The 23,140-nt window shown below is 57.1% G+C and overlaps 1 protein-coding gene across 3 annotated transcripts in view; it reads right to left on the bottom strand.

The window, feature by feature from the left end:
* The window catches only part of NTNG2 (netrin G2), a 65,797-nt gene extending 45,465 nt beyond the window's left edge, over positions 1–20,332 (bottom strand). Inside the window, exons 1-3 of one of the 3 annotated variants that reach the window (XM_045082637.1) lie at positions 19,301–20,332; positions 15,394–15,523; positions 14,460–15,155 (exon numbers count right to left, since the gene is read on the bottom strand). In XM_045082637.1, the coding sequence (XP_044938572.1) occupies positions 14,460–14,672 (213 nt within the window). In that variant the 5' untranslated portion in view covers positions 14,673–15,155; positions 15,394–15,523; positions 19,301–20,332. Of the gene's footprint in view, positions 1–14,459; positions 15,524–19,300 lie in introns of all 3 variants that reach the window. The other 2 variants (XM_045082636.1, XM_045082638.1) reach the window with 2 other exon arrangements.
* Positions 20,333–23,140: the final 2,808 nt, after the last annotated feature.

The raw sequence follows: 23,140 nt of genomic DNA, 5'->3' as shown, positions 1-23,140 counted from the left end.
TGCTCTGCTGACATGAATATTTTATCACGGAGGAGAAAAAAATTGGGCATGGAGGATTTAAACACTGGGGTGGGGGTCGAGGGGCGCCCTCCTCCTCTCCCGGAGCGGCCCTTGGCTTCCCTGCAGGAGAACAGAACAATGGGGCCTGGTGGTCCCTCAAGAGGCCAGGGGACTGGGGGGCGCGGTGGGGGCGGAGCACCCACGGAAAGGGGCGGGTCCAGGAGGGGTGAGGTCGAAGCCCCTCCCCTAACTTTTGTCCGGCTGCCCCATCCCCCACCAGACGCCCCGTATGAGCCGCCAGTAACCCTAGAGGCTGCCCCTTCCCATAAAGTCCAAACCCAAACTGTCCCGACCTTCCCCTGGCTCCCCCTGCCTTCGGTTTCCACACGGAGTATTGCTATTGGCGCCGGACATCGTGATCCTGGTTTTTCCCGCAAAATTTCATTTCCTCTATGCATGACAATCCTGTGAGCTAAGGCACAACTCCGAATTCTGTTTTTCCCATGACGAACGGGGGTCAGGCTCGCCAGGCAACGTGGCCAATGTCACTTTGGTGAGCAAAAGGCAGAACCGGGGTTAGAAGTTCCAAATCACGCGCTCGGCGGCGGGAAGCCGGGAAGCCGAACGCGCTGCCCCGAGCACTCCCTGGTTTAGGGGCAACGGAGGGGATTTTCGCACCACAGATGGCTTGACAAACTGTTTTATGGTCCTATTGAAGTCATTTTCTTGCCTCGTTAGTCCTCTGGGCTCAGCTCCCTTTCCTGCTGCCCCCGCCTGACCCCTGGCTTTCAGCGTGGGGCAGCCTGTCTGGAGCTCCTCCCCTCCAGCCCGAGGGTGTCTGCTTGACTGTCCCTTCGTCAGGGCCTGCATCCCTGGCCACTGCCCTCGCCCAGGCCGGCCCCCAGTCTGGAGATGAGCACCTTTTCTTCTCCTTAGCACCCTCTGGGGCTAATGTGTGCTCCCGGAAGGCGGAGCCCCGTACCTGTAAGGCGCTTAATTAAGGCTTGCAGAGTGACTCCCCTCCTCGGCAGGTCCCTTGTCTGGGTCCTCCGGATGCCATAGAAGTCTCCGGAGTCCATACAGCACCCAGACGGATGGCGATGGGTGGGGACGGCCGTGCCAACAACCGCAAGCTGGGACCGGCAAGGGTTTCTTCTCCCTCCTGGTCTCCAAGGAGTTAAGGAGCGGTGGGGCAGAGGAGACAGGAAGGACCCCTGGGCCTGCTCCCCCAGGACCCAGCTGGGCACCCCTGAACAGGTGTGTCACTCTGTGCAGGAACCGGTGGGGGGGGTGGTAAGACTGAGCCTGCAAGATTTCATTCATCTGCTCGCTCGCTTCTTCATCCACTATTTCGGAATGTCCGCTGTGTGCAAAGTCGTCGTGGGAAGCAGCCATCAGACCTGGCTGCTATCAGAATTCCTGGAAGAGGCAAATATGCCCGGGCCCTAAGGCCAGAAATTCTGCTCCGGATTGAAAGCCAACCAGCCAACCCACCAACCCTGTCTGCAGGCACTCGGATGCCCGGCCAGATTTGGGAGCCTGGTGCAGCTGATCCGAAGAAGGGGTCCGATTCTACGCCAGGAGCCTCGCTTTCACCGTCACCCCCATAGGTGAGGAGGGACCTGAGGCCCCTAGAGGCCAGGCACTGACTCAAGGTCAGGTAACCCGGGCACTTTGAGCTCTTACGAGAGCAACTGAGCCCTCTGAGGTGACCCCAGAAAAGCCACCTGTGGCTTGGTCCCCACAAATGGCCCCGATGACAAGCCTGGATGGGAACTGGCTGGGATGGTCAGCAAGGCTTCCTCGGGAAGGTGGGGTTCCGGCAGGCCTGGATGAAGGGCGGGCAGGATGTGGACAGGTGGAGGAAGGTTTAACTGGGCCGGGAGAGGAGTGCCCTGCCCCGTGAGGCCAAGTGAAGGGCAGACGGGTTGTGCAGAATTTGCACAGGGAGAGATGCAGGGAGAAAAGAGTTAATGCGCTTGGCAGGGCAGGGCCGGCGGGGAGCCTGGGAGGTAAGGGAGCCAGCGTCCATCTTGACATTTAGCAGCTGCCGGAAGGCCCTGGCTCTGGCTGGCCAGTCCTTCCTCCAAGGAAGAGGGGTTAAGAGCCTGGGAGCGAAAGGCTCAGAACATCGGAGGGGAAGGTTGGCCTCCCACTGCCCCCCAAGGCTGGAGCAAGAAGCGAGCGCCTGTGGCTCAGGCCCAAGGATGGGTTCTAAGAACAAACTCCCTCCCAGCGTGCGGCCAAGGTTGGGGCCACTGGCCCCAGGACACTGTCATGGGACAATTCTCCACCGGGGAGAGGCCCCGGGGCCCCTCTTCCCCCCTTCCTACCTCTGCTCTCTCCATGCCCATCCCCCACACTGAGAGGCGGCCAGATATTTGGGGAACCCCGGGTGGGAAGGGCCGGGCTGCCCGTTCCAGGCAGACGTGCTGGGTGGAAGGCGGTCGCCACGCTCCCCCTCCCCGCAGCTCCCCCGCCCCTCTATTTTTAGGTCCATTACTGTCCATTGTTGGGTGTATTTCTTTTCCCACTCCTTCCCCAGAAAAACAGCTCGGGTTCCTCCAGGCAAAACCATCTCGCCTTCCCCAGAGCTGGTGCGTGGGAGCGTGCACGCTGCCAAACAGACATGATATAAGTGAATTATCAAGTAAGTGGATTAGCAGACTCCGCCATGTCTCAAAGGGCGGCGGGGGTGGGGCGGGGTGGGGGGGTGCGTAACTGCCACCATCGCTCACTCCTCCCCTGCCCTCCCTCCTCCCGCTGACAGGGACCATACGCTCACCCAGCGCAGAGGGCCACAGCACGCACGCGCGCACACAGATGACAACTAGCTCTATCCATCTGGAGCCTTCTAAGACACCCAGAGTGCCTCATATCAGCTGTAGATGGCTGGGTTAGCAGCTAAGTGCTGGGGCCAGGCAGCTCAGGGTAGAGGGGCCAAGCTCCTCTATTTCAATGCTGTGTGACTTTGGGAAAGTGCCTTAACCTCTCTGGACCTTGGGTTCCTTGTATTCAAAATGGGTATAAATATAGGATCCACCATAAGACTTCTGTGAGGATTCCATGAGCTGTTTAGGTTGAGTGCTTGGTATACAATAGGCACTCAATAAGTGTAAGCTGTTGCTCCTCTGAGGAGAAAGAGGTAAAATCAAGAAAACCCTCAGATAACGGGGCCATTCAGTTACAGGAAGACAAACATTGGTTTTCCTGAGTGTAGGGGCCCCCAGACGGACCACAGGGGTCCACCGGTGGACTCAGGGTGGTCTGGGAAGCCCCATGAGTATTTGCAGCCATACATGTGTGCCCTGCAGGTGTGTGTGTGTGTGTGCACATGCACACACTGTTCCTGAATGAGCACCATGAATCCCCAAAGGCAGGAACCTCTGCTCTGGGGTTAGGCTGCTGAGGTGTGGGTTTGGGCTCTAGCTTTGCCTGTCCCCTCCGGGTCCTCCTGCGTGTCTGGGACATTACTGGTTTTTTCCTTCTCTCTCCCTCTCCTTTCCCCTCTCTGGTTTACTCTCCAAGTTTAAAAGTTCCAAAGGCTAGAAACAGAACCAAGGAATGCAGTAGGATTCTGAGGGGAGTGTGCAGGCAGGAAATCTCCACCCCAAGACTTGCCTTGAGGTCACCCAGCTCCCGGAAGCTAGTGCAGTGGGGAGCCCAGACCCCGCCCAGTGTCAGCCCCAGAGCTGCTGGTGAGGATTTTCGAAGATGCCTGTCTGGAGTGGGGACAGGGGCAGAGACAGTGTGCCCTTTGGCCGGCTGGCTTCTCTTTCTACTGTCACCTGCCTTTGGCTGTCTCTTGATACCCAGAGGGAGGGGACACCCCAAGAACCCCAAATAGGCACCACCATCCACGTGGGCTGGAGCAGAGGGAGGGGCCTGAGGGTTACACGCAGGCTGCGTCTCCCCGCCTCCTTTTCACCTTTGCCCAACAACAGCCTCCGCTGTGACCGGGGGGAACATGTCCTGGTCGTGTTTCATTTCCTTTTATTTCCCTGGTCGACACTTGGAGTCAAGTGGACGAATGACACGGGCAGAAGGAGGGAACTGGAATGAGGGACGGAGGGGTCCAAATGGTCCCACAGCACCCTGGCAATGGCTGGGGGACAAGGATGCCAGATCGTTGTTGATGGTCCGAGTTCCCTTCCTGGGGGGGCCGGGGAGGGCAGCCCTAGAGCATCCCCGGGTTAGGTGTGGAGGGCAGATCAGATGTGCAAAATTTCTGCAGGGGGAGATAGGTTGCATTTCTCTAATGGAGGTGACCCCTGCGCAGCCACACCTTGGGGTCCCGGGCCCCTTCCTGTCTGCCTCTCACAGCCCTGCCCCAGCACACAACACCACAGCTCGTGGGCAGGCTGGCATGGGGGCCTTGGAGCTCCCCAGGACCCTGGAGAGCCAGCTCTGAGAACAGCCGTGTCACCAGAGGCTCACCCAAGGGGCCCAGAAAGGAATGTGTTAACCTTATGTCACATCTACACTGAAGAGTGAGCCCCCCCCACCCCGTGGGCTGCAGGTGGCTTTCAGGCAGGCAGCCCACGCCCCCCCGACAAATGCCGTGAGGTCAAATCCCAGGCACAAGTGCATGACGGAAACATGGTGTGGAACGCCACCTGTCCCCAGGGCTCCGGTCTACTCCTTCAGGAGAGCCCGGGACCTACAGCTGACCCTTGTGGGTCTGCCGTCCCTCCCTGGGGGCCCGAGGAAGTCACTGCATCCTGTGGGGCCTCCGTTTCCCTCATGTAGGAAGCGAGGGAGCTGGAGTCACTAGTGGTTTCCCATTGTGTTCACAGGAGTCCTGGGACTGCCTGGGGGTCAGGGGCTCAGGGCCTCGGGTCGGGGCAGGGGGTCACTGGCAGCCCCGTCCAAGGAGCCGTCTTTCCCCTGAGCCATCAGTCCCACGGGCATGTGCTCCTAGGTATTTCGGTTCCTCTAATCTCTCAGACCCCTTCCAACCTGCACTCCCTACTTGAGATGCAGGATAATTAGCAGTGGCATTTATATGTCGGGGGGCGAAGGGAGACCCAGGCTCCGGTGCCCTGCTGAGTGGGTCCGGGAGCAGGTTGCTGTAGAAGCTAAGGAGGAGCCACTCTGAGACTGGAAAGAAGCACAGGCCGGGCACCCCTCCCGTTACCCTCCCCTGAGCATCGGCGCTAACGTCCCAGCCTGAAAGCTTGGTCGGGAATAAAGGAGACACAGAGGAGGAAAGGACCGAGGGACAGAAAGGGAGGGGGAGGGCAGGAGCACTGGGGCTCCCCCTCCTCCGGCTTCACCCCGGCACCGCATTAAATGCCTGGCATCTGAGTCCAAGCCCAGACTCTCCACTTAATGCTGGGGTCTCAGTCTCCTCATCTGTAAAATGGGGAAAGTGGTTTTTATCCTGTAGGCTCTCTGGGAGGACCCGAGGATACACCACGCACGGGATACTCAGTGTTTCCTGGGAAATGATGGACAGCCCAGAGGCCCGCCCTCGCACGGATGGTCATGGGTTGTCCACAAGGATGACAAGAACACGGAGTGGAGAAAGAACAGTCTTTCCATCACACGGTGCTGGGGGATCTAGCTATCCTTGTGCAAAAGAAGGAGGCCGGAGGCTTATTGTACACCACAGACCCAGATGAACTCAAAATGGATCATAGATCTAGACATGAGGGCGAAAACTCTAGAAGTCTAAGAAGAACACATGGGGGTAAACACTTGTGACACTGGACTTTGCAAGGGTTTCTCTGATACGACACCCAAAGCACAAGCAACAAAAGGAAAAAAATAGATCAATTAGATTTCACTAAAGTAAAAAAAATATATATTGTGCATTAAAGGACACCATCAAGAGAGTGAAAAGGCTAACCACCAAGTTGGGGAAATATTCGCAAATTGTATGTCTGATACAGATCTAGCACCTAGCACACACATCAAGGACATGTAAAAGAAGACAATCCTGTGAAAAAATGGGCAAAAGACATGAATACACATTTCTCCGTAGAAGATACACAAGTAATCAGTAAACCAGTCACTAGAGAAAGGCGAATCAGACCCGTAGGAGATGCCACTTCACACCCACTAGGTTGGCCATAATAATAAAAAACAAAAAAAAAAACGGAGATATGCCGTGCTGGTGAGAGTGTGGAGAAATTGGAACCACGTCCCATGCCGGCGGGAATGGAAAGTGGTGTGGCCACTGTGGACGACAGTTTGGTGGCTCTTTAAAAACTTAAAAATGGAATTACCATATGACACAGCGATTCCACTCCCAGGTGTAGCCCCAGAGCCATGTCCACACAAAAAGTGCACACACAAGGACATAGCAGCATTATTCCTAACGGCTCCAAAGCAAAATCAACCCAAATGTCCACTGACTGGGGCACGGAGGCAGAAATGTGGTCTAGCCATACAGTGGAATATTCCTCAGCCTTAAAAATGGAACAAAGTAGTGACCCCTACCACCGCATGACAAGCCTCGAGAATGTGATGCCAAGTGAAAGACGTCAGGCACAAAAAGGCATGTGTTGTATCATCCCACTTCCACGAAGGGTCCAGGAGAGGCAAACCCATGGAGACGGGAGGCTGACTCGTGGTCGCCAGGGGCCAGGGGGAGGGGGCCTGGGGAGTGACCGCGAGTGGAGAAGGGATTCCCTTCTGGGGTAATGAAAAGTGTCTCAGAACTACATAGAAGCGGTGGTCACACAACATTTTGAGTGTACTGAATGTTCTGAAACTGGATCCTTAAAAATAGTTAAAAAGGCAGATGTTATGGTCTGTGTATGTTACTACAACAAAAAATGTTAACGGTTCATTTCACGTAATGTGAATTTCACCTCAGTCAGAAAAAATTTTTTAAGTTCTTTTAAAAACAGCACCAAAAGGAGAAAAAAAAAACAAAAACCCAAAACCTTTAACCATGTGCGGGGATAGATGTTAACTAAGTTTATCATAGTGGTCATTTTGTAATATCTACATATATCAAGTTGTAACATTATACACCTGAAACGAATACAGTGTTGTACATTAATTATATCTCAATAAAAAAAAGAATTTATAGACCCAGAAGGAAATTATGTGATGTACCATTGTATTTTTAGTGCTCATCTTTATTTTTCTTTGTTTTGATTTTCATTTATGAAACTACTATAATAAAAGAGTTTGAACTTGAAAAAAAGTCTAGCGCTGGACTCGGCACTCAGAACCCCTCTATGTGCCCTGGGATCCCCCATTTTTTCTGCCTGTGACCAAAGCTGAACCCTAGCCCAGATTTCTCCAAACTCCCAGAATCTATTTGGCCATCCACCTGGAGTGCTGGTGAATCTAGGCACACCGCATCATGGCGCAGCGGGGGAAACTGAGGCCAAGGGGGCCCGGCCTGGCGTGCCAGCAGCAGGAGGCTTTGCAGAACTGGAACCGCCTGGCTCCCCTCTGGGGCTTGTTCAGCTCTCGCACGCTCCCCCACCCCCCGCCAGCAGTTGGTGTGTGCGCAGGGAATTAGAAACACATTTTCATATATTTAAGCAAATCTGCCGCTAAGGAAAAACAGATCAGAACCTGCAAAGCGAAGCCGAGCAGAACCGTTTTCTGCATCATCCGCCGCTTCCTAGTTTCCTCGGCACTTGGTGCCCGGGGCGCTCGTGGGCCAGATGGACCCCGGCCAGGTCTACGCCGGGGAGCCTGGGCCATGGGGGCTGTGGGATGGGAAAGGAGCTTTGCAGCCCGGGCTCCGGTCCTGGGGTGGCCAGGGCTGCGCGGCAAGGGGCCCCCCTCCTTTGGGCCTGCCACACTCTGCTCCAGCCCCTCCGGCCTCTGCCTGACCACTGTTCCCCTCCCCCCTCCCTCCCACCACATCCTTGGCCCAACCCCCCAGCCGTCCCCCAACACTAGGAGCCAGAGAGAAGAAGGCAGAATCCCAGCCGCACCACTGAGTGGACCTAGGGAAGCTTCGGTGTCTCTGTTCATCTGCCTAATGGAACCGCAAGCGCTCCACCGCACAGAATTACAGGGAGGGGGGTTAGATGGGACAAGGCGGTGACATGGCTCGTCCCCCCCTCCCCCCAGGCATCCACGCCCCCTCCGCAGGTCCCCCGCACACCCCCACCCCACGACCTTCGCGCCAGCTGTCACGCCTCGGCATCCCTCCGACCCCTCGCCCCACCCCAGGCCCCCCATCTCTGAACTCGCACCGTGCACGCGGACTCTACCTCCCCTTCCAGGCCTGGCCAACAGCATCGCCTTCTATGTGTTATGTTCTACTGTCCCTCCTTTTGTCTCTCCAGCTAAGTTCTGGGATGGAAAAAGAAAATCCCTTTTTTTGGCACATTCATTCTGTGCCAGGCGCCCAGCTGAGGGCTCTCCGAGGCTTGTCTCCTCTCATTCGTCAGCCTTCCTCTGAGCCTGTGGCCGCTGACCAACGATCAGATGAGAACATGGAGCCTCGGAGTGCAAGGGACTCGGCCAAAGTCCTAGGGGTAACAGCCCTCTCATTTGCCCCTTCCCAGATCCCAGATTCTCACCCACAGTGGGGGGTCGCCTGCCCGGCTGTCCAGCTGTCCGTCCCCTTCCTCCCCGCATGCGGGATTTGAGGCAGCCGGGGATCATACAGGCAACGCCGGAGACACGTGAGAATATATTAAAAACCAAAGCTGGGGAGTGTAGATAGAGATGGAAGAGGAAGATGAGCCTGGGGAAGGCAGGGGTGTGTATGCTGGAAAGTTCTAGAGCTTCTGACACTGCCTTCTGACACTTCTGACTCTGGAGGCTACCACCTCCAGGCTCCTTCCCCTCTCCACCACCCTCCAGGGGGTGTCTGGACCCAAAGCCATTCCCTTAAGAAAGGTCAGGGGCAAGGATCTCACACCTGCGGGCACTGACCGCCCAGCAACGCTGCCCCCAGCCTGTCACTCATCCGCTCCCCAGGAAGGAGACTTCACTGTGCAGGAAGATGTCATGCATGGAACTATTCTTGTCCCAAGCTGGGCCCTGCCTCAGGCGTTTCAACAGAATGAGCTGCCTTAACTAAGGGTTGGGTGAAGCTCTGGTTCCAAAGGACTTTCTACTTAAGGACAGAGCTGTGCAGACGGCCTGCTGTCACCCCATGCCAGTCCCACAAAGCAGGGGCTCCAATGGAGCCAAGCGGGAGCTTCCGGTGCTTCCTTTGCCCTGATCAAAACCCTAGTTCTTCCTGTAAGACTCAGTTCTAATCTCTCCTCCTCTGAGAAGTTTTCCTGGATCACACTCACCTTCCACTTACCCGACCACTTGTTCATTAAACGCGTGCCTCGCACAGATTGGAGACAGAAAGATGGGACAGCTCTCCTTCTGGGGAGCTCACAGTCCAAGGCAAACGAAGCACCAGGAGTACAATAGCCCTCGTGAATAAGCGTCAACCATATGCCAGGGGCTGTGCACCACAGTCCTGTTTGCCTATCCTATTAATAGCAGCAATTTGAGGCTCAGAGAGGTTAAGCCTCATACCAAAGGTCACACAGCATGAGGTTCTAACCTCCATCTCTCTCTGCCCCTAGGACCCACGCCCTAAACCACTAGGCCAACATCCGTGAGCAGGAAGACGGGGATGTGACCAGATGGGGGCCTTTTGCCCACCTGGGCTAGGGAATTAGGGAAAGCCTCCTGGATGAGGGAGGGTCCAACCTAAACCTTGAAGACTGAGCTGGGGTTTCCAGGTAAATGTGGAAGCCTTGGAAATGAAGGAAGCAAGGGAAGACATTCTGGGTGGAGGAGGCGGCCCAGGGAAGGGTGCAGAGGTGGGAAGCGTGGCGGGCTGGAATACAATGGGTGAGCTGAAGAGACGCATCTTCACCTTTCGGGGGCTCCCACCACAGCAGCTCTGTCTCCCCACCTGTTGGTAGTGTTTATGGGTAACATCTGTCTGCCGGTCTGTCTCTTTGAGAGTCCCCTGCGGGCTTGGGGACCAGGAAAACAGAGGGGGAAGGAGGGCTGAGCCAGCGGAGCCGTCAGGTCAGTGTGGCTTGGTGGGAACATTTTGTGAACATGGTGGTCTGGCGGGAGGAGGGACATCTATGACCTTGATTCTACATATGGTGTTCAATGTCACGGTCGGGAGGGGCTTGAGGACTCAAGGATCCCCATGACCCAGCAGTCCCCTTGGGTTGGGGGACAGGACCATGTGCTCTGCATCTGGGTAAACCGAGGCACAGAGAAGGTAAAGCTTGAGGGAAAAGGGTGCTCATGGCCTATTCCTGGTTTCCCATCAAGCCCAAGACCAAGGGTCCTGTACATGTAAAGTCTCCTTGGATAAAAAGTTTAATGTTCATCTATTTCAAAATCAAGAGGATCAAGATTGGATCAATAATCATATCAGGGGCGCTTGGGTGGCTCAGTGGGTTAAAGCCTCTGCCTTCGGCTCGGGTCATGATCCCAGAGTCCTGGGATCGAGCCCCACATCTGGCTCTCTGCTCAGCAGAGAGCCTGCATCCACCCCCCTCCGCCTGCCTCTCTGCCTACTTGTGATCTCTGTCAAATAAATAAATAAAATCTTAAAAAAAAATAATCATATCAAAGCCTGACGCGAGAACAGAACTCACCCTCTTCAATGTTTCTGAGAGAAACATTTCCTTCTTCCAGGAAGCTGGTGGGGCGGGCAAGGCAGCCCAGGATCGCCCCCCATTACAGACGAGGAAACCGAGGTTCAGAGAATCTAAGTGACCAGAGAATGGCAGAGCAGGGATGGGTCCTCAGACCCCAGGCCTGTGGCTCTAGACGAGGTACCCACAGCCTCTCTGTGGAAGCTTCCAGAGGGTCTCAGGGACGTCAGCTCCCAGCTCCAGCCCTCACTCCTGGGCTTGCTGCTCCCCACCATCTCCTTGAACAGGGATTCGTCACATAGCCCCCGCGGATTGCCTGGGAACGTCAGCCGTGGGGTACGCGCACCACGAGGCCGTTACATACCTCGGACCATACCCTGGATGTCTCTGAGATCCCTGGATCGCATGTTAAAATGCAGTTCCTGGCTCAGCAGTCTGGGGCAAGCCTGGGATTCTGCATTTTTAATAAGGTGAATCCAAGGACTACATCTTAGGCAGCAAGGGGGGACCCGTAGGGTCGCTTTAACCACCACCTGCCTGGTCTGTGGCCAGCACCCCACCCCCTCTCTTCCTCACCATCTCTCTCCTGAGACCCGAGGGTCAGCTTTTGTCTCCAGACGCACAAGGAGAGTGTTTGGGGGCACCGTGGGGCTGATCCTGACACCCAACAGCACAGGGGATGAGAAGCCTCAGCGGGTACGGCCTCTCCTGCCCCCTGGGCCCTGCCGCGTGGCCAGGCTGGCCCTCTCCCGCCGGCCTGGAATGGAGGGTGGGGGGCCGCCCGTGCTCTCCTGCAGTCCTCATTGAAATTTTGCCCTTGCCCTCGGATCCTTGGTTGAGAGCTCATCCCTATTAATTCTCATTGTGCATTTAGAGCCAATAGGTTTTTATTTATTCATTTATCTTGGTCTTCTCCCCGCTCCCCTTCCTCACCAGGCTGGAATTTACAATTCAGGTCTCAGGTGGCCTTGCGGAAGGACGGGAAGCCTGGCAGGAGGGAGGGTCCGCACCCTGAACCCTGAAAACAGTGGCTGCTTCGTGCCCTCCCCGTGCACCCGGGGGGGGTGCTCCAGGGCTCACACTCTCACTGGCTGCATGTGGGGACAGGTCCAGCAGTCGCTGCAGGGACCCACTGGGCACTGGCCTGGCTAACGGGTCAGTGAGAAGCCGGATACCATTAGGGCGCCCCCTGGTGGTTCATGCCGCCGGCTGGGCCTGCAGGAGTCGGAGCTCCCGGACCACCCAGGACGGGCCAGCTGCCCAGGGACTGGGAATGCAGGGCGTGCCATTCTGGAGGCCGGACAGAGGCAAAGAAGAAAAGCCAGGGACACTGCTGAGCCCGTCCTAACGATAATGGTAAACACACAACTCCTACTGCACATTGAGAACCCACTGTGTGCCAGCTCGCTCTCCCCGGCCGGCTCCATGCCTCGCATACGGGATTATCTCTCCTTTACCCGGCAGGAAGCTGAACCTCTGCGAGGGAAGGCGGAGCCACCTGGTGGGGGAGCGTGGGCTCCGGCTGCAGACAGGCTGCCGTCTGCCTTCCAAACGGAGTGACCTTGGGGGGATTTAGGCAACCCCTTCTAATCCCTACAACAGGATTAGAACAGGACCCACTCAGAGCATCCTAGAGATGATTAAATGAGACACAGGCAGGACCGGCCCTGGGGCGGCAGCACGGGGCGGGGTGGGGGGGTGCGGGCTTGAAGTTATCTGGATGTGACCCCCTCCCCCACCGCTCCCTGCAGAAGCCAGCCCCCCTCCACTGGCCAGGCAGAGTCCCCACTCTTGTTGGCCGCACACTTGTAGTAATAGGCAGAGCGGGATGGCAGCCTGTGATGAAACATTTAAGTCCATCAGGCAGGTGTGGAGACACTGAGGACCCTAGGCAGGACCGAGGCAGGAGATGCTGAAGAGGCTGTTCCTCCTCTCCTCCTGTCCTGGGAGAGAAGGAGAGGGGACGGCAGCTCCTCCCAGACCCCAGCACTCAATGACCCCTGCCAGGGCTCAGGCGGGACAACAGTAGGATTGGGGGAGGGTGAGTACCCCACCCTGGCAGGTGCCCTGGGTCCTCCCTATGAGAGTGGGGGCAGGGCAGAGGCCCAGAGCTAAGGGTATCGTGAACCAGCTTCGGCCAGGAGAGGGCCTCAGACTTGCATTTGATGGTCATCTCCACCCCTCAAGCCCTTGACCAGATGCTGGTCCAGTGAGTTATGATGTAGTGGCCCCATCCCACACTCTTCCCCCCAGTACATTAAAGTATTGATGAATATTTAAGAGAAGAAATACAGTCAGGACTCTAATGCGAGAAGCGGAGGTTGACTCTGTCCCGGGAGTGTGTGGAGAAGTCTTTGCATGAGCTGGGCTGGGTCGCTCTCTGAGTACATAGGCTCAGAACTGAGCTCCACTGCCCCCCAAGTGTGGCCTTGCTCCTGACCTTTACAAGCTGACCCCCTTGCTCATCCCTGAACCGTGAAGCCCTGGGATCTCCAGTGCAGCGATCCCCATGAGCTATCCAGCAACGCCCGCACGCCCGCTCCCAGCCCTCTGCTGCCTCCCCCCCCCCCCCCGCTTGCTCCCTCGGCCCAGCCACCAGCCACAGTAACTGCTGACAGTCCAGACAGGAAGCTACCTTCCCAGGCTGACTGCTCTGTGATCGGAATGCTGCCGCCCGTGGGACTGAGGCGTCCTCAGGAGCCCAGCGGAATACCAGCTCAGTCCAGGCATAAGCCCAGAGACCTGGAAGCTCCCTCAAGGACACACAGAGGCAGCAGTCACCCCGAAGATGCTGCCGAGCAGCTCCTGCAGCCTGGCTGCCCAGCCCAGGCTCCTGCCAGGCACAGGGGGTGGGGATGGAGAGCTAAGGCTTGGCCAAGTGGGAAGGTCCCTTTCGGCGGGCAGCTTAGTTCAGACCCTTGAATCACAGCTTTACCACTTGCTGGTGCGACCTGGAGCCTCAGTTTCCCCATCTGAACCACAGGAATGACAACAGCTAATACCTATGGGGCACTTGCTCTGTGAAAGGCCCTACTCGGCATTTCACACATATGAATCAGCTCACTTGCCCCTTACAATGCCCATTTTACAGACCATGGAACAGAGGCCCAGAGATGCCACTGGTTCAGAGCCCACCCCTTAAAACTCCTCCTTGATACAACAGAGAATCAGTCTGGGTCAGCCAATGGGAGGACCCGCACATCGAGCTCTTAGCCCACATGAGGGGCTCCCATGAATGGTCCCTCCTATTATCACCGCTGTTGTGGTTGGTAACACAAGTTACTCAAGTGCTCCATGGCTCTAAGACCCCGTCCCTCTCTAATTAAGGGTTCAGGTGACAACACCTGAACAGCTGCTGTCCCCCTGACTTAACCAGTGACTGCAGTCACCACACATAGGGATGGAATAGCCAGCCCCCCTTATGCACCCCCTCTGCACTTGCATCAGACCTTCCCCTGCAGAGCTCCAGTTGGCCTGTGGCATGCACTGGCCTGGCAACACCGTCTGCCGGATTGGAGCAGGTGGGCTAGGACGTGGTACCATAGAAGGGATGCACAGAGCGCTCTGTGCCCTGTTCCCTTGCTCAGGGGAGGCGGGGCTTGTCTGCACGGCCCGGCCCAGGACCCATCACTACTATGGTTTTCCCAAGAGAAAAGGATCTGGTGGTCAGCTGGTCAAGAAGGTACCCACCCCAGAGAATGATGTCACATGACCGCAGAGCCCTGGGGGTGGCCTTGGTTTGGGCCCTTTTCCAAGGTGGGACAGCCATCTGCTCCCAACCCAAGATTCGGGAAAGTCAACCTTGCATCTCTCTGGTCCTGCCGTTCTGCCCACCCGTCAGCAGAGTCTGTCCCGGACCCCCTCCCCCTTGGCCTAAGCAAACAGAACAGTGGGGGGCTGACTTACGTGGGAGCAGAACCTCTCAGGGGGGTCTCCGCACGTGATGCCAGAGGGCTCCACCTTCACTTTGACGTAGTCCTTCAGCCGCATCACCTTGGGCTGGCAGGCATAGAACTCCCAGGTGGGGCCCTCATCCGTGGTCACCCAGGATTTGCAGATGTCGTAGTCCCCCGAGGCCAGTGGGAGGCAGTGCAGGAAAAGTGCGAGCAGGGGCAGCATGGCTGCGCAGTCCGCAGGGGCGTGGCCCAGACAGGCCCTGGAGAGGCAGCGACTGGGTCAGGCGGGACTCTCGGCCTCAGCATGGAAGTGCCACATCTACCAGGCACCGGTGGCTGGATGTCCCAGGGACGGGAGCAGTGCGGGCTTGTGAAGAGCGAGCAACTTGTTTCTTCCCAAAGGCCGATTCAGAAAACTCAGAGCCAGCGTTTCTCAGACTGCTGATGGGCAGATCAAAAAGTTGCCCGTAACTTCGCGTCCTCCTAACCTTGGCATTACACCTCTCCCCGAGGTGAATCTGATCAAATCAGGCAGGCTCTCGAATTGTGACAGTGGATGGAAATGGGATAGGGAGCAAATCCTCAGGGATCTGGCATGAGGCCGGATCAGATTGCTTTTAATTTTTGTCCTTCCAATCAATCCAGGTCTTTAAAGGGCCCTTAAATGTGTGATGTGCTCAACAGAACTGCAAAACAACCCTCCAGCCTGCGTTGTAAAGATAAAATAAAATCAGGAGGTGTACGTGTTAGCTGGAACCGTGTTCCCTCTGTGGGACTGGACTGGCATCTCAGACCCATAAAAGAGATTTCTTTTCACATGGGCTTAAAGTGACAACAATTGTGTGGCTGGACTGCCACGTAAAAAAGCGACTGAGGTTCTTAACTGGGGAGAAGCTTATTTGGCTCTGCTTTGTGGGGACAGGCACTAATGGGGGCCAGCTGACCTTGGCTGGTAGCCATCGGCAACTTATTATGAAGTTTCTGACACTTCGGCTCTCAAACCATCCAGGTACCGGGGGGCTGGCTTGTCTTTCATTGTAAGAGGGGAGGAAGAGAGCTCATTAGCAACAACACCTGCAACAAATTAAAAAGAGAAGGGGGGGCGATAAAGATGCATAAGAATAAAAGCTCTCTGGCAAAATGTGCACAAAAAAAAAAAAAAAAAAAAAAAAAAAAACCAAATGAGGCTGCATTAGCAAGGTCTCCCGAGAAAGCCGGGTTATTTTTATTAATATTAGGTTTGCACATTTGCAGGCTCGGCACATTATTTAGAAGGGGATTCGCTTTTCCCCCCTCTTTTCTCAGGTTATTAGGGCAGCAGAAGCGCCCTTGCCTGGGGTCACCGACTTCCTAAAACATGCTCAGGGGTCAGGATGGAGTGGTGGCTCTCGATACTGCGACTGACAAGTCAGAATGTCAAAGCTGTCACCCTGAGTACCAACAAGCCTGTACAGACAGGTACAGATCCAAGTGTGGGCCAACAAGTAAGAACCAGGTGCTGAGAAGTCTCTCCCCAAATTCTACAACGGTCCATTGGATTTTCAACGCTAAGAAACTAGGGACGGTGAAGACTACCGCAGAAGTGACGATGGTTGGTCATGTTAGAGTTTCTGATCAAGGCCAAAATTCTGCAATCATCTTTGGAGGGTGTGTCTATAAAGGAGTCACTATTATGATTATTGCTTTACTATTTTAAGCTACTGATAATTATTTAAGAGCCCAAATAGCTATAACGAAGATAAATATTACATTGCAGAAAACATGACTCTGGTATCGTGGTGTGTACATCACCAGGAGAATTTGAGTCCGACCAGTGTGGGATCCTGGCCAAAAACACAAGCCAGTAGGGCAAAGGTTATGCGATGAGTCACACCAGACAGCCCCATTATTAATTATTCTGGTTATTAGACCTACGATGACTGTCTCTTCATCCCCATGCTGCTTGGGCTTTGGTGCTAACTAACCTCAGCGATTTTCACCTGCCACCCCCTCGGACCACCCCCTCCAGGGAAGCCTCCCTAAAGAGTTAATCACTTTGCCATGAAACCCCATTCTCCGCCCAGACACAGACACTCTGCTGCCAAAAATGACAAACCAGGGGGGCGGACTTTGTCCAGAGGGGGCTGGCGGCTCCCCTGGGCTCCTACAGTAGCCCCCAGTCAGTCCCCGGGAGTCATAAATCAGCATTAAGGCCGCCCCTGCCCCTCTCCCTCGCTGAAGGGATCCAGATGGAGATGAATGAGAAGCCTAGTGGGGACCACATTTTCAGGGCTCACCTCTGGCTGTTTAAAGAGAAACCTGTCTTAGAACCTGCCTGGCCTTGAATGCGCTCCTTGCTAGAAAACTCTCAGAAAGAACCCGCCTGGCGACTATTTTTACAACCTGAGAAAATGTCGTAAAAATAAAATAGCGCGGCCGGCAAAGGTTTGGATGCCTCTCCCCAAGCTTCGAGCTGCCCAGAAAACAGCACGTCCCTAATTAATTCTTCCAGCCCAGGACTCCCAACTGTTCACGGACAGGTAGAGAGCTCCTGACGGGGGAGGCGACGCCAGGGCGCTGGCTGCGGGCTTCCTTCCTCTGCAGGACCAGCCGCCGCTGCCCAGGGTTTTGACTGCGCCGCGGGCAGCCTCCCCCGGCGGCGGGGAGGCAGCGAGGCCGGGAGGCCCGGAGGCCACGGAGAGCCAAGTGCGGAGCAACTCGAAAATCTAGGAAACGCTTTGCAGTTCTCTCGGTTTAAATGCGGGCGCATTCCCTGGAAAATGGGGTGGTGGTTGGGGCGGGGGTGGGGTGGGGGAAGCCAAGTACAACCCAATCTGCTGGGGGCGGGGTAGCAAATGTGCTTACAACTCGTCAATCAGCGGGGCGTCGCTGGTAGTACAGCGAGATTAGTGAGCTCAACAAGCGAATCTTACAGCGGCTTTTGCCAAAAAAGCAAAAAAACACAAAAAAAACAAAAACCCAAAAAACCCAGTAACAACAACAAAACAAAAACCAAGGAGGGAGGAGAGAAGCAAGAGGCCCCGGAATAAGGAGGCGGCGCGCGGGGAGTGAGAAGCCAGCCGGGAAATTTCAGAGTAAGAGGTTGTATCCCGGTGGATCGTTTTCTCCTTGGAAAATAAATCTTCACCTGATATTATTAAGAAACTGCAGCTCCCAGGAACAAATAGAATCAATGCGCTTTATTTCTTTTAAGAGTCCTCAGGAACCGAGGGGGGCTGATAGCCAGGGTATTAAAACCCGAAAATTAGATTTTACCAGGATTTCTGAACTCTGATTTCTCTGTCTTATTGAATTAGCGCCTCTCGGAGCTGGCTGGGCTCAGAGCGGGCTCCTCCCGGAGTTGCCCGCTGCGCCCTCGCCTCGTGGGAAACTTGGCGCTGTGGGCGCGGGCACCCCGGAGGGCACTGGAAGAGGGGTCCGGGGGGGTGGGCTGCCCACCCTGAGGTTCCCTCTCCCTTCCCATGGGGGCAGCGGGGCGGAATGAATTCTGCCATCAAGGGGGTGGTGCCCGGGGTCTAGGAAGGAGAGGGGAGCCCGCTGCCGCCGGGTCACCTTCCCGCCCTCCACCCCGGGCCAGGTCCTCCGGGGTGCTCCGGGCACCGCTGGCTTAGCTAGCATCCTGCCACCCGCGGTCCGGGTGTCCCCCAGCCCTGGAACAGGTGCCCTCTCGGCTCCTGGCGCCCCCCCCCCAAGTGCCTCTTGGCGGCCGGGGAGCCCCGGAAAGTTGAGGGCTGGGGGGTGGGACGCGAAAAAGAGGCCTGGGCTGGGCGGGGGTCGGGGGTCGGTCTTAGCAGGGCGAGGGGTCGGGGTGGAGTCCGAGCGACGGGTAGGCTGCACCGGGGTATGCATCGCACAGGGGCGTGCCCCCCAGTCCCGCAGCTGCGTTTTGTCTTTCCCAAGTTGAGTGCATGCCCCGGCAGCAATTAATAAGCAGGACTTTAATAAAAGCCCCGCCGGCACCGAGGGTGCCCCCTCGGTTGGCACCGCCTCCCTCAATTAGAAGACACCGAGCGAAGCGCCCGGGAATTAGCTACCTCCTTTTACCCCGCGCGGCTTCCAGCAGCGCCCCTGCCTCCGCCGCCCCCCGCCCGGGCGGGCGACTTACTCCGAGCGGGCGGACCCCGCGAGCCCACGGTCCTCTTCCCGCCTTCCCGCTGCCTCTGCTCCCCCAGTCTGCGCGCAGCCCAGTTCCAGGCTCCACTCCACGCGTCCCCAAGCCGGTCCCTGCTCGTCCCCCTCCCCCATTAGCCCACCCCTCCACGGCGCAGAAAGAAGTTTCCAGCCTGGCTGGCCCAGAGTTTCTCTGCGCAACTCGCACAGACCCAGTTTTCGGGGAGATGGGCAGGGGCTGCGGGGAAGCGGGGCTGGCGGGTGGCGGTCGAGGGTGGCGATTCAGTTGGGGCGGAGGAGGAGCGCGAGAGAAGGGTTAATTTCCTTTTCACAAACACATGCACGCATTCTTGCAACATCTATCCCCACCACACACGCGCGCGCGCGCGGACACACACACACACACACACACACACACACTCGCGCGCGCGCGCGCTCACACACACGATGGAAAAAGACCCTGGTAGGAAAACGCCAGCCGGAAAGACAAGCTTTTCCTTTAAGATGCTGCCACAAATGCACACTCACACACCCCTCTCGGGCGACTCCAGTCCTCCGCTAGTAACAGCAGCCACCAAATAACTTTTGCATCCGAGCCTCTGCGGGGCCGTTTTAAGTGGCTCCCGGGCCCCCGGGGAGCTTGCACGGTCACCGAAGCCCTTTAAAAATGAAACCAGGCTGGCCAAGCTGCAGCCGCTCTCCCCCCCCCGCGCGCCCGCCGGCCCTCCCCGCCCGCCTTACCCCGGCTCGGAGCAGCTTCCCGGAGCGCAGACCCGGGAGGCCGAGGACCGCCGCCCGCGGGCGCTCCGCCTGCCCTGGCCGGCGCTGGGTGGGGGCGCGGGCCGGAGGGCGGCGAGCCGCTGCTCCTCGGCGCGCCGCTCCCGCTCGCCGCTGTGGCCGCCGCCGCCGCGGCCGTCAGATCGGGGCTGGGGAGCCCTCCGGCCGCCGGGGGGGCCGCCCGCAGCCGTCCCGGAGACGCGGGCCGGGGGAGGGGGCCGCCCGCGCCGCCCGCATCGCCCGCCCCGGGCCGAGCGGGAGGTCGCCTCTAACAAGTGCAAACTTTTTGGGCCCCCTGGGCGGCTCGGAGAGGACCGGCGCGCGGGCACCGGGCAGCCCCCGGCCCGGGTGGGCTTCGCGGCGGCTCGTCGGGGCGCCGGGGCATTCCCCCCGGCGCGGCGCGGGCCAGATGGCGGGGCGCTTCACCGCCCCCCTGCACTCCGCTCCAAGTTAATGCCGGGGCTAAATCCTCTTGCCATCTCTCACGATCACCATCGGGGCTTTTATCTCTCGGTCTGATCCGGGCTGCGTAACTTCCTCTGTGTGGCTTTAACACACCATCCCACCACGGAGCAACGGTCTTCTTAAAGGTGCAGGAAGGAAATACTGCGAGACTCGGGGGACGCGCCACGGCCCGGGGAGGGGCGCCGCCAGCAGGGGCGTCCCGGCGGGCCCGCGGCCAGGATGGCCCCAGCAGGCGGCCGCGGGAGCGAGCCTGCTCTGGGGGGTCGCTGCCTAAACATCTCCTCCCGGCTCGGGGGCCGGCGGGTCCCTGCGCGCAGGGCGCATCCTCAGCCGGCCCGGGTCAGGCGCCGCGGGGCTGCAGCTTCCTTTTCCAAAACCCTGGGGCCTGACGGGGTGCCAGCGCCCAGGGGTGTGGGGGCTGCCCCATCGGCACCAGGGAGGGGGCCAAGTGAGTCAGTCCACCCACCCCCAACAGCCAAGGGCTCAAGCCTGCCGCTCTGACTCCCTCTGTGAAGTGCTGCCACCCAGAAGGCCCCAAGCAGCGGGTAAAAGGGTGGGTGGGTGGATTTGGGGAGATGGGGAGGGGGAGCGATCTGAGCGCACAACCAGAGCCTGAATACCAGCTGACACATCGCCGCCTCCACCCTGATGGGCCCTGCTTTTGATGAAGCCAAGCCAGCTCCGGAGGGAGCGCAGAGTAGGGGGGCAGGAGGGGCCTCACTCCTGGTGAGAGGGCGGGAGGGGTGCGGGAGGACTCCTGCAGGGGGCCCGGGGAGAGGCCAAGGAGTTGGCAACCCTGGGCAGCCCCGGGCTCTTGAACCCCCCTGGAGGTTTCCTGCCAGTGCTGTCTTCCAGGGCTGTGCAGAGAGCTGCCTCCACCCTCCAGGGGGACATGTGGATTTCAGGTGATCCCGGCGGCCTCCTCCTCCGGGGTGGGTTCCCACTGCAGTGCTCAGGCAGCCAGCCCTGCTGTTTGGATGCATCGAGAACAAAGCCCGAGGACAGGGAGGGAGAGGGACTGGTCCAAGGTCACAGAGGGTGCCAGGAACAGGAGCAAGAGAGAGCACCTTAGTGCCCCACCCCTCTGCCGCCTCTCACCTCCACCTTGACCCCTCCCTGCCCTTGGCTCCTCCCTTAGCTTGGAGAGGGGCCCTACTGCTGAGAACCATTTCAGTCAGCTCTTGTCGCAAAGCAGGCAGACAATGCGGAATTAGAGACTGTCATCTGCTTTAATAATAATAACAGTAACAATAATTTGACATTTCTTGAACACCTGTTTTAGGCCAGGCTTCATGCAAACCAGGTTTTGTGTATCTGCCACGGATTCTTCCCAACAGACCCCTTGACTTAACTCCTATTAGCAAAGTCCCAAGTTAGACGGTAAGTAGCTTGCCCAAGGTCACACAGCCCAGGAAGACTCTGGCCTGTAGGCAGGGCTCTCTGGCTCCCAGGGGGTCCTCTGCCACTGCCTGGCTTCCCGGTTAACTTGGGGCCCAGCACAGATTGGGGCCTCAGTTTACCCATTTGTGAGATGTGAATCTTTCTTTTCCAAGGAGGGGTCAGAACAGCCTTTGAGTGCCTCCTCCTTTACGGGCTCTGGGAACCCTCTCGCTGGAGGGGGGCTCACTCCGCAAAGCTGTCTCGGAGAGCAGATCGGTGCCAGCCTGGTCACCTGCTCCCTGGCCCCAAAGCATCTAGTCAGAGGAGGCTCCTCAGAGTCGAACAGATCCCAGCCCTTTGATTTGCAGGCACCAGGCCTGCAGGCAGCAGAGAAGGGCACAGTGTGGGGCTTCTGTGGAGGCAGGGTGAGTGATGACCCTGGTCGGTCCTCAGCCTGCTGTCGCCCCCAGGCAGGGACATCAATTCCCTGGAAACGCCCTGCTCCTCCATCATCCCTGACACGGGATGCCAACAAGGGCCAACAAGACGAGGCTGTGGTTCATCTAAATACAGTGCAGGGGCTGGGGCGTGTCCTCTTGTTACGCTTTAAGGGGCCCACAGGCAAAGCTCTGGGCCACTGGAAACAACGCTTACAATACCTCTCCAGCCCTGCTCTCCCCTGTCCTCGTGCCTCACCAAGACGCTGATGCCAACAAACGTCTTCAGGGACCCATCTGGAAACTATCTTCTGGTCTCCCCATCTCCAGGCCCTGGAAATGACGGGATGGTAGAAAGAGCACTGACCTGAGTCAGGATCCGGGGTTTTTCTCCGTTCAGCCCCTAACTAGGTATGTGGCATGGGGTCATCACTTACCGGCTGTCAGCCTCAGTTTCCCCATCTGCATAAGGAGAGGTTTGCCTGGGAAGGTGGTCCCTTTGCGATGATTGTGACAGCAGCCGCAGGCAACATCCAGAAGACGTGGGTCCTGTCAAGTGCACTATAAAGATGGAAAACAAATAGGATTCTGGCCGTGTAGGGACCAGGTGGTCAAGAGACGTTCATTTTAAAACTTCATCAAGGTACCTTATGACAAATGACCTCTTCCTGGTGGTAATGAAAGGAAGCTGAGCACCAGGGGCAGGAAAGGGTTAATGAATCTCCCCTCCCCCCACCAAAATAAAATGAAATAAGATGGAAATCCTTGTTGCTGACGGCCCCCCCTCCGGAGAAGCCCAACCACCCTCCCCGGTTGCGTGATTTTGGCTCTGAGATGCAGTTTTAATTTGAATTGTGTATGTCACATCTTAGTACCAAAAAGCTGCAGAACAATGCATTTAATTTTATTCCATCTATGTTTTTTTAAGGCTATATATAATATAAAGATACCAAAGTATGAACAGGAGACATGGGGGTGGGGAATGACATGCTTTATTACATACATAATCTCCCCGTGTGCTTGACTCCTGTACAATGAGGACATCTGCATGGATGGAGGTAGACGAGTCATAGGAAATCATAAAGTCACATTCAAAAAGGATCTAGTAGCTTTGCAACGAGAGGTAGCAGATGAGGTCCAGGCCCTCTGGGATTTTTGAGAGAAGGCGAATCCTGCTGCAGACAGACAAAAAGACAGATAAAAATGAGCTCACGTTACTGGTTCAAGTCAAGGGGACGCTGAAGACCACCCCCACTGTGTGTTCACCCTTCATCTCCTTCCGTCCGGTCTCTGTTTTGCCAGACCAAGGTTTTGATTTGTCCCCCTGAACTTGAGCAGTTGCGATGCAGCTGTGAATAGTTAAGATCCAGGGAACTAGCCCAGGACCATCCAGGGGGTTTCAAGCCATCTCTGGGCCCTTACGTCTACAGCCAAGGCAGCAGGAGAGAGACCAAGGCCCAAGCCCAGGGCCTTCCCCAAGGTGACAGCTCCAGGCAGCAGCAGAGCCTTCAAGAAGCACCCT

Source organism: Mustela putorius, unplaced genomic scaffold, assembly GCF_011764305.1.
Source record: "Mustela putorius furo isolate JIRA1106 unplaced genomic scaffold, ASM1176430v1.1 tig00000596_pilon_pilon_pilon, whole genome shotgun sequence".
Classification (NCBI taxonomy): Eukaryota; Metazoa; Chordata; class Mammalia; order Carnivora; family Mustelidae; genus Mustela; species Mustela putorius.
This window is presented reverse-complemented; position numbering and strand designations above follow the sequence as displayed.